The 11,773-nt window shown below is 39.1% G+C and overlaps 1 protein-coding gene across 1 annotated transcript in view; it reads right to left on the bottom strand.

The window, feature by feature from the left end:
* Positions 1 to 9,477: 9,477 nt before the first annotated feature.
* LOC139665037 (A-type voltage-gated potassium channel KCND3-like) overlaps positions 9,478 to 11,773 on the bottom strand; it is a 66,154-nt gene continuing 63,858 nt past the window's right edge. The window contains exons 4-6 of the mRNA XM_071543979.1: positions 11,462 to 11,554; positions 10,289 to 10,548; positions 9,478 to 9,715 (exon numbers count right to left, since the gene is read on the bottom strand). Coding sequence (XP_071400080.1) covers positions 9,478 to 9,715; positions 10,289 to 10,548; positions 11,462 to 11,554 — 591 coding nt within the window. The remainder of the gene's footprint in view (positions 9,716 to 10,288; positions 10,549 to 11,461; positions 11,555 to 11,773) is intronic.

The raw sequence follows: 11,773 nt of genomic DNA, 5'->3' as shown, positions 1-11,773 counted from the left end.
TGTATAAAATATTCTCTCCCCCTCCTCCTCCCTGAAGAAATCAAGGAATCTGCTGTATGTGACATGATGCCTGTTTTTATCAAGCCAACATTGTGTTTGATGTAATGTAAAGGAAGGAATAAAAACTGAAGTTGATTAACATAAAAAGGAAGAGGGAATAACAGATAGGTGAGCCTCTGTAATAGTCAAACAGCCACGTTATTCACAGAGAGAAAGATCTATTCTATTCTATTCTATTCTATTCTATTCTATTCTACTATAGTCTATTCTAGTCTATTCCTGCAGGGTGCAAAAGTGGGGAAATGGGGTCCTACAGTCTGAAAGCGGAGACAGATGTCTTTCCCATTATGTGACACCACAGTAAAAGCCCAACAGGATGCAACAAATTGACAAGGGACTCCAATTTTGCATTGCAGGGTATTCATGGTATACATTTTGATTTTGATTTTATTTATTTATGTGTTATGCATGTCAACAATGTTCATCCCACACCAAAACTGTTTTCTTACATAGCTGGTATGAGCCAAAATACTGTATAAACAAATTGAAAGCCAGAAAGAAAGAAAATAGCAGAGGATAAATATGTGAAATTCAACAGCAAGAACACCATGTTACAGGTAAATCACAAATAACACAACCTCAACTCAGATAAACCTCCACAAATAATCCATCTTGCCTTCTCTTCCACGCTGTAGTGACAAAATTTACAAGTTTAAAAACATCAAAGTTGAACAGCAACCAGCACCAATTTTTCATCATCTCCACTCCAGAAGTTTGTTTAGCCATTTCATGAAAAATTGTAGCTCCTGAATCATCATAATATGTACAATACAACAGAAAATGGGACTCATTCTCAATTTCTCTCAGATCGCACAACAGGCATAAGCTATTTTCCTCAGAAACATCATTAAATCTGCCTACTTCAATAGTCTTAACTGAGCATACAGAGACCTTTCACTTCTTGTTAAATTTGAAATAGTATAACATATTACATAATATACGTACATATTGTAACATGTACATGATGAAATCCAAATTGATTCTCAGACATCTCACTCAGATTATAGGGTTAGATTATCAAGATAACAGACAGAGAGCTTGTAACCCTGCTGCCTTATTCTCTCTGACCTGGTTCCATCTAAATGAGAGCTATTGTCATCTGGAGTTTAATATCGGGCCTGATGTTGATGATGCATCCCAGATGGATGCTAGAGGTAGAGAGAGAGAGAGAGAGAGAGAAAGAGAGAGAGAGAGAGAGAGAGAGAGAGAGAGGGAGAGACAGAGAGAGAGAGAGAGAGGAAAGAGAGGGAGAGAGAGAGAGGAGAGAAGGAAGTAGCTCCAACTTAGATTCCAAAAGCAATGAAACAGGGTTGGGCAAATGAATAAATCATCTGAGCATCAGTTTACTTCTGAGACAGAGAGAGAGGAAGAGAGAGAGAGAGAGAGTCAGAGAGAGAGAGAGAGAGAGAGAGAGAGAGAGCGCTTTAATTGACTTGTGTGTCCTATGCCATTATCCTTTTTAAAACGTTCAAAGTGCTGTTATGATAATAGAGTGTCTGTCTTCATAGCTTCATAACTCCTTTGCTGTTTCTTCAGGCTCATTTTGACTGCGGCTTAAGAACTATTTTACTGCAATGAACAGTTAATATCGTTGATATACTTAACACCTGAAGTATGGCAGCATACTGTTACCTGTCTGGAGCGTACTAAACCACCTGTCTTCAACATGCACACAGCTGTCTGATGTTGTTGGATTCAGTTTCAGTGCACTGCACAGTTTGAAGCAGTTTTATAATCCTAACATTTCAATTTTTAGTTTGGTTGTTTGTTTCTTTCTTAGCACAGTAATAAATCAGAATGAGTAAACCCTGAAAGGAGAAAAAGAAACACAAATTTGTGCATGTGGGTCAAAGAAAAAAGGGAATGATAAAAAACATCTCACCTCAGACGAAACAAAAAAAACAAACACATAACACAAATAACAGTAAAGACACAACTGAAGTTTCAAACCGTCTTTTAATGTTGAACAGCAAAATCCAAATAAACCCCAGTCTGGAACAAGCCAATCAAAGTGTGGAGACACTGTACAGAACATCTCTATAACTCACGATGGAGACAATGACACGTGGGCCTGTTAAACTTTAGGTACGCTGAATTGAGAGGCTGCTGGAAGATTCTGAAAAACCTCGTCCCAAACATGACCCTGACCTGCAGCTGCTTCTGGTGCATGTGCCCACTTCCCCCCAGCTGTCAGCAGGAACACAATGCATAAGGAAGCGTCTCCCAGTGCCAGACCACACAGCACTGGGCACAGATACTGTAGGCAGCACATGCAGCAGCAACTGTCAGCTATCTATCATTCCAGGCAGAGAATATTGTATTCTTTCACTCGATTCAATGTTACGACTTGTTTGGTTGTCCTGAAGTTCGGATATCCAATGCCGAAGACGCATCAAACCACCAAGGGAAGACAAAACATTGCTTTAGATGTCCTTGCAATGAAACCAGTCTATTTGGTGTTACAACTTGTGCTGTATTTTATCGTAGATATCACTTCACACACAGCCTAAAGACCACACACCACAGTGCATTGACTGTAAACACAGACTGCTACAGATCCCTCATGCCTGGACGAACTAAAGCGAGACCTTAAACTATGAACCCAAAATGTTCTGCATCTTCTGTCTCTGGTGTGTTCCCAACGGACAAGAGTTTTAGGGTGACAATGAATTTATACATTTTGAGTCCTTGGCAGGAAAAATAACCCCTGCAATAGATCAGTCAAGCAACTGACTGATCTATTGCAGGGGTTATTTTTCCTGTCAATGGGTAATCACCCTCAAATAATACACTGTCTTGGAAAACTGACTGCTCAGTTGTGCATCTGAGTGCAATTTGAGGAACCCTCCCAAAAACACCAAGCAACCTGGAGCTTACACAGAGCAATGGGAATACTCTTGTGAACTGAGTGCAAATCGTGATCACAGGAATGACCAACCCTCTTCATAGTGTAAATATAAATGAAGCATACGCGGTAGGTCTATTAATGCTCTTACAGTACATGTGAGAGCTGTTATCTCTTTGGGGTCAAGTCACTTCTCTGTGCCGCAGCAGTGAGACTAATTGAATGAGATGGTAAGCTTTAATATTTTAGGAGAAGAAGCACCACACACCATGTGCAAGCTGTGTCGCAATTGATAATATCATAACTGCCAGTTAACTTGTCAAAATGTGTCCCTCTAAAAGTGTTGAATATGTAATAAAAACTGTTAATGTAATAATCTGCTGGACAACATCACATTAACAATCAATTATTACTCCATAAATGTTGAAGCTTATAATCTAATAGCTCATAAGAATAAAAAGAATGTAACATCTTACATCTACATTATTAGTCCATATTTATAATTATATCATGAGTCAAAAATCTATTACACCCCTTATGAGGTAACAATTGCTGGTAATGTAATCATGTAATGTTGTTACATTATCTTGCAATTTAATACATTTACAAGGTTTATTACATATTCAGCCCACTTTGAAGGATATTGTATTGCATTTTGACAAGCTATTACAGTATAAGTTGCTACAAGTTTGCATGTTCTGTACTATATACTGTAAAGGGCATGTGTGGGCAGCAAGTGTGTCTGCCAATATGTACTGGATGTATAATAATATTCTAAGTATAATAACCTTTAGCACAGTTGTTAAATATGTATTTTCATGCCTCTATTAGCCCTCATGATGATAATAAAAGCAGACCTATTGTCTTTTACATTAACTACAGTATATACCAAGGATGTAAGTGTGCTGCCATCTAAAGTTTAGGATGTGTCACCGCAGGATTGGAGTAATATAGTAGAGGGCAGATTCCACACACACAATCCTGCATCATTAATGAAGCCTTTTCCCGAGCAGTTCCTCTCTGTGCAACAGTGTGGCAGCACTTCGGTGAGCATGGAAAAGGTGGGACTTTCACAATGGCAGCATCTGTAAGACATTTGCAGGTTCACACAGAGTGCTGCCTCAAAACCTCTGAGTGAGACATCCTTAAGTTAAAACTGTCAAATTATTGCAGTTTTTCAATAATGTATCAATATAGTTTACAATGTATCATTATTTTGAAGGTTCAGGCCCAACCAAACCATGAGAAAGTATTTTTTTTGCTTTTTCACACTATCATAAAATGTCCTTTCATGTATTTTGGCTGTTTACTTGTTCAACAGCAAATTTAAAACTGGCAGGTTATTTGCTTTAAAGAGATTATATCTGCTGCTGTTATCTATATATAAAACAGTTCAGAGATGCACTATGTATGTATATTTTCTTTGGTTGAAATGATTTCACAATGTTCTGCATACCGCTGAGAGAATATGTAGGCTACCTTTGGGCAAAAATCCACAAAGGTCTTAATTCGTTTGACGCTCTGGTTGAAACATTTCTCTGAGAATGAAGGTGTTTTGTTGAAGCAGTTGAATGTGTGGGTTTTGGTTTTATCTCTATGCAGAGTTAATCATAATCATCATCTCCCTCTGCTCTGAGTCATCCAGCCGTCTGTCTGGTGACATCAATCAGACAACCACTAATGAGCTAATGAGCTGTGAAAGTGGGGGATCATCAGAATGACTGATCCGGCCTGCAACAAGCTGAAGGCCCACAGTGAAACACCTGGTGTGAAAGTGGTGTTTAGTCTTAAAGAGAAATAGTTTGGGGTTTTGTGCATCATATAATGCTAAGAGTGGACGTTGATTTTGTTGGGCATTTAATGTGTTCTCTCTCTCTGAGCCTCTGCTAGGCCCAAGGGGGATATAACAGAACCAATCTAATCATAAAATCTTGCATCATTTTATGGCCTCAGTTTGGATGTTGTTTTATTAGAGATAATGTGGTGGAAGATGATAATATGAGATGAATCTTAGGGTGAGAAGCAGTAAATTCAGCAACACTTTACACCGACCTTTATTCCAGTTTATTAACCTGTTTATCAACCGATGGAAAAGTAATGTATAAATAAATAAATAAATAAATACATAAATATGATAAATTGCAAATAGATTAGGTGTTAATACTAACACAGTATTATTACCTACCTACAATACGGTTCCATAGATTAATACACAGGTTAATAAAGTGGAATCAGGTCATTGTAAAGTATTACCATGCATTCTTATCATTTTTCTGTGAAAAAATGGAAAAGGGTCAGGAAAACATTATTTTGATACATCCAGACACAGATATATTGTTCAGGTTTATTGTTTCAGGCAATTTTAAAATGCCTGTGAATTCATTTCACATTTAAAGATTTTAATGTTACTCTTGTGTTCATGTGTGATGAATGATACAGGTAATAATTAGTGTTAAGTCATACATTATTGTACTAGTCCACCCTACAGTTATTTAGAGATTCTGGTACAGGATAAAATCACATAATGACCAACCTAATTAACTGAATATTTGATTAGCTATGTTTTAAATGACTAACAATGACAGTGTTCAATAATGGCATATATCAACAACAATGTGTATAGTTTGTGCAGTACACCAAATAAAAGTTGAATTGTGTGTTACACTGCCATCTAGTGAGGCATGCGCACATGTACACACACTTGGACACACATGTTTATGTAAGTACATAATCTCAAGGGTGACAATTTTTGATGACTTTAATATCTTTTCAAATGATGACCCTAATGCAGCATGAAAATTCAGCAATGAAAAGCCTTCCAAAGCAACTTTCAGGGTGTCTGCCTCCAAGATTTGTGTGCTTTTGATCGAGGGACTCACCACCGCCTGTTTACTTCATGAGAAAGCACCAGCTTTAATTGATATGCATAACAGATGCTGTCTCATCCCCAGCTGCCCTCTGAAAACATCACCTTAAAGTGTTTTTCTGGAGCAATTTAAAAAGCTGAATTTGAATAAAAAGCATATGTGCAGCTTTGCTGAGGTTCTGAGTCATCGGCGCTGTATGCCAGATCTGAGCTTTTGAATAGGAAATGAGAAGAGGTGTGTTGTATATGTGAAATGCAGATTTTAAATTTGTGTTTTCTTTTTCTGTAATGGCTGCTATAGTTTGGTGTGTGTTTGAGTGTTAGGGAAGTTATGTCTTGTGTGGCTGATGGGTTTGTGCTGACTATACTGCACAGGTTAGGAAGCCAAAATACAGACAGGACACATCATTAGGGTCATACAGGCCATTCTGCTCATCTTTATGTTTACATTCTTCTTCTTCTTCTTCGTATTATTAACAGTTGTAGTATTACAAATAGTGCTATTATCGCAGGCCTCCTATGTGACATAAGAATTAAACAAATAATTTATTTCATAATTCATATGAGCGACAATGCGTGTTCGCAAAGTGTTTTTACACTGCTTTTTGCTCTGTTGCTCTGTTGCTTTCATGCAAATTACACAGGTGTATGTGCGGCACTAAACACCGACAACACTCACTCAGGATTTACATTCATATGGGATAAGCAGTGGCATTAGGAAAGCAGCCATCTGGAGAAATGAACCCATTAACTTTTAATGACGCAGGAGGGAAATCTGCAGCACCTGAAAACAATTCACAGGTGCTCAAGTTGTCACATTCACAACTCAAATATAAATCCTGGTAATCGTTTCACTTTACAGATGAGTTAACAGAAACTAAATGGTGTGAAGGTGTGTGAGTATGTTTGTCTGTGCGACTGTGTTGGTGATAGAGGAGCGAAGAAATACACTAAGTGATTGTGGTGGCAGATTTTAATTTTCATCTGACACTTCATAGTTGTTATAACAAACAAACTGACAGAATATACACAGCAAACAGACAGAAAAGCTCAATTCAAAAGAAGGAAAAAAAAAGATAAGAAACAACACAAACAACAATGCCAAGACTTTTAAAAAGTGACTAGTATTAAAAAGTAACGAGTATTCATCATGGGTTAGTCACATTGTCGTGAACTTTGGAGAGGTGCTTTCTCTAATAGTCTGTTGAAGCATGATGAGGGTCTATGATACTGTAAATAGCCCTAATGCATAGATACTGTATCAGTAGTAACCAAGACCCAAATTGTGAACATCATGAGTAAGCGACACTCTTAGAGGGGAACTACTGATTTTCAGCAAAAACAGTGAGCGGAAAAAACTCTAAAGGGTTTGTATGTCATTTTTATATAGCAGCATAATATTTACTACTACTAGTGGATGGAGAAGTGACCATTTTGGCACAAAACTTTCATCTTGGTTTTAAAACATGACAAAATGCAGAATGACAACACAAAATTTACCAATACAGCAAAAACAACTTCACTTGGTACTTCATTATTGAAAAACCTATGAAGTGAAATTATGGTTCACACTTAAATTTGGCAAAAAAAAAAAAAAGACAAATAAACACATTGTTTATTTGTCTATTGATTAACCATAGCACACCTTGGCAAGTAGTCACAAACTATTCGAAACACCAGGCATCTATGAACTTCCAAATGAGCAACAGTAATGTAGCAGGTTGGTATATAAAATAGGCCTATTCACACCAGTGTAGGGCCAGAACCTGGAGCAGGGCAGGGCTCAAATCACTTTCAATCCTTTGGTTTTAATGTCATAATGCATCTCTGTGGCTTTTTTGTGTGTATTAGAACTTTCTTAGCCTATCATAATGTAAAATACATGTCTGTTTTACTTGCTTGTGTACTGTTAACATCCATTACAAATGTAAACACAACTTTTAAAGACTCAAAATGCGTGTAAAACTTGTGTTTAGCTGTTACATACTGTCAGTCCTTGTATCAAAAGCTCATATTACACATTTAAAACAGAAAAAACATGTCTTCAATCTAAAATGCCAGCACATAAACACAGCCAGAACTGAGATGATAGGTTTTCAGTAAGCAACAGCGTACAGTTGGGCCTTTAACACAAGACTTACAGACAGATTTGCAAAACAAAAACCTGCAAAACCTCCAACCATGTTAAGTGGTATGTTCCCTAGTGAGTCACCAGGATGCCCCAAAATGAAAATGTGAGACACTAAAGCTTTTTCACATTCACATATTTCACTCAAAGTTCTGTCTTTTTTTCAGTTTGAGTTTCAGTTTGCTTTTTGAAATGGCTGAATTGAAAGTGAATTGACCCCCATCCCTGTAATCATCAATAGGTTTTATATCACAGTGGTCCTCAACCGTTTTGGCGTTCAGTCCCTAAAGTCAAAAGAATGCCCACTCATGATCTGTGACACCGGTGAACGCACACAACATGGTAATTATCAATTTCACTTTTATTTTCCCTTCTCAGCCTATCACACTAGGCTATTGGAGACAGCATAAAAGTTGCAACTATTCATTATTCCACAGGACAAAAAGCATTTATCACAAATATATAAACATGATCATATATTCATATAGTAGAAATATGTATTTTTGTATTTTTCACATTCCTCAGCTCATACAATCCCTCCACTTCAAAGTCATGTTGTGGTCACCTTGGGGGTTTTGGCCCTCAGGTTGAGAACCACTGCCTGTCATAGCTGTCATACCTCAGTATAACAGCTTAAATTCATAAAGGCAGCGCAAATTCAGCCTCGCTCCCTCACAGTCGGGGATGTTAATATGAAAGTGAAAATGAGACCGTGAACAGACTGACGGTACGGTGTCTTACAGTCTTTGACTTGATGAAAAGAAACAATTTCCATCTCAAAAAATACACTTTTACAAACTTCGGTCTCATAAAAGCATCTCATCTCTTTAGCACAGACACACACACTTTCACTCTCTCTCTCTCTCTCTCTCTCACACACACACACACACACCACAACTGTGTGGCATTAACAGCATCAACTAACATGACTCTTCAAATGATGCTGTGCAGAAATCTAAAATTCTGTTAATTTCTTTTTTTTTTTCAAAATAATTAAGACAAACAACGCATAACACAAACAAGACCAATCAAATTCAAGTAAACACAGTCAACAGATTTCCTCATCTTTCTGTCAAGAGAACATTTTTTTTCACTAATTTTACTGTGAATTTATGGTAAATTTGCCTTGTGGATGGAGAGAACACAGTATGTCAACAGTATCAGCTGATACATGCTAATTGCACAGTGTCTTTCTGTATCTTTCAACCTTATTTACAGTAAATACTGCAAAGCATCTGTACGGTCCTGCCTTCGAGGTTTTCTTTCCAGTAAGAAACTACTATAAATGCAGCAATTCTGTCCATATCTACATACACAACCTAACAGGTGCATGAGTCTCAGTTCACAGATCTACAATCTTATACCTCTGTAATTTTCACAGTTTTCCACATCATCTGTCCACTCTAAAACGCCAACCGTTGCCGCTGCTGGAGTACTCCTCCTGTTGACCCTCTGAGACGGGACACTGGGCGTCCATCAAGGTAGAGTAGCTTGCTTCCCTCCTTCTCTTCCTCCTCCTCCTCCTCTTCCTCCTTTCTTTCCTCCTGCTGAGTTGAGTTACACCAGTCAGCCAAAGAGTCACAGAGCGGAGACTTTGACGATGTTGGTGCCAGCCGAACTAGTTGTGGTCTGGATGCTGGGGGCTGGGGGGTGACCCGGGGGCGGGGGGGGTCTCCGCTGGGGCGGCCCGTGGAGGCCGTCGCCGTCGGGGGTTAAGGCGGGGGGCGTCGGCAGGCTGATGATCGCCGTGGTGATCTGGCCGCCCTTGCAGTTGATCCTGCCCTTGTCGTCAGTTTTCAGGTTGAGATTGGAGCGACTGTGACGCAGAGAGAGACATGTGCATCACATGGTGCTATACTGTAGGGTGCATAAAGCATTTAATCATTCAATCATTTGTATATTTAATCATTTGATCCTATTTTTTATGCTTACTTTTTTATATTTTGCTTTTATCGTCATTACCAGATTTTATTATTACCATTCTCTTTCTCTATTTTTCCCTGTTTATGCTTTGACAACACAAATGCATTTCTGCGTCATGTCAATAAAGCAAGTTGAAATTGAAAATTGAAATTGAGAGAGAGAGAGAGAGAGAGAGACAGAGAGAGAGAGAGATATTCATCAAACTGATCCCACAGTGCCTTCTAGTGACCTCTTTGGATATTACATACTTCTTCTTCCTCTGCTACTTTTTCTTCATTGCCTTCTCTAGTTGTAGACTTGTTCAGATGGAATAGTAAGCAGCTAAATTGTTGTTTTCCCTCACGTTTCCCTGACAAAGGAGGCACAGCTTGTACTAACAATCTGGATATCACGCCTCTTTAATCCCCCCTTTTAATGCCCAGTGGTGCCGGCTTGCCGCTGTCTGTCTGCTGTGCTTGAGTTTTACCTGGCGGTATGGGATGGCGGATCACCACACTGTATGCGGATGGCACTGAGCTCCTGCAAGGGACCCTGGTGCGTCGGGACAGGGTGGGCAGGGGGCACGCTGGCATTGGGCAGAGGGGTGTTTCTCTTCACCCTGCGGCTACAGCAGGTGCCCATGGAGCCGTCGTGGCTGGATATAGAGGGGCTGCGCGACGGGTAGCTCTGCAGCGCTGTCTCTAAACAGTTCTGCTCGAACATCTGCTCATCCACAAACTCATGGGCCTGAGAAGGAGAAGTGAGGAGAGAGAGAGAGAGAGAGAGAGAGAGAGAGAGAGAGAGAGAGAGCTTTAATTGACTGAATTGAATTGAATTGGAAGGAGGGAGAGAGAGAAGATGTAAGTAAGAGAAAAGACAAACTCATGGGACTTGAGGCCTGGAGTGATGTATGATCAGTAATTGCACAAATAAATAAACTAGACCCAACTAAAATAATTAAAATAAATTATAATGATATACTAATAGTACAACTGGGCATGGAATGGCCCATTTACTATATTCATTGACTGGGGGGCCAAATCCAGACTGGAGATCCACTCTAAATGACTGTTTCACACAAATCTTCTGTTTACACCAAAGGCTGTAGTAAATAGATTAGCAATTAAAAACAGGTAGTGACTCATAAACAATCCAATCATTGCAGAAAACTAGCAGGAGTTGCCAGCAGATAAAGCAGACTGGGGAATCAGCCTCTACTTACACGCATCGCCTAGTCAGAAGTGTCAAAACTGGCATATCAACATTTTGGAGTATTTCTGCCAATGTTCCAATTCCCGACTGATTTTGAAGCACAAATCTGACACATGGGAAAACATCATTGTCACAGTGATAGACATCTTAGACAGACATAACACTCCCCGGAGAGTCTTTTAGATGAGGCATGAGGCATTTGGAGCTACGAGGTAAGTCAGTTTCAAGTAAAAGTTTCTAACAAGGTGAGTTATGTCATCACTAGTCATTGAGGAGTGGCTATGCTATGGTATGAACCTTTAATAATAATATTGAACAAATGTTTTCAACCTCACAATCTTATAGTTATATATAAGTTCACTAAGATAGACTAAGATACTGAAACATTAAGTAAAAGCTAGATAAAAGTGGTGGAATCAAACATTGAGAAATGTCTGTGTGTACCCACAGTGGTTTTCTCCAGACAATGCAGTAGGTGGTGGTGTTGGCTCTCTAACAGAGAGGTGGTCTTAGTCAGCTTCTGCTCATCCTCTTCTGTACCCTGAGCAGTTCAACACACACACATACACACACACACACACACACACACACACACACACATACACACAGAGTTAATACGTATCAACAAATTAGTCAATAAAGCGCAGGACATTATTGGTGTAACCCCGCCAGTCGCTGGAAGCTGCCCATTACAGAGACACGGACCACTCCATGCGTATTTAGCCTTGTATTGAAATGACTCTTTTACCTCAGAGTCTGG

This window comes from Centroberyx affinis, unplaced genomic scaffold, assembly GCF_046629955.1.
Source record: "Centroberyx affinis isolate AG114_WGS23_722 - 3 ecotype Tasmania unplaced genomic scaffold, CSIRO-AGI_Caff_v1 ptg004430l_1, whole genome shotgun sequence".
NCBI lineage: Eukaryota > Metazoa > Chordata > Actinopteri > Beryciformes > Berycidae > Centroberyx > Centroberyx affinis.
Note: the sequence above shows the minus strand (reverse complement) of the source record. Positions and strands in the feature narration are given on the sequence as shown.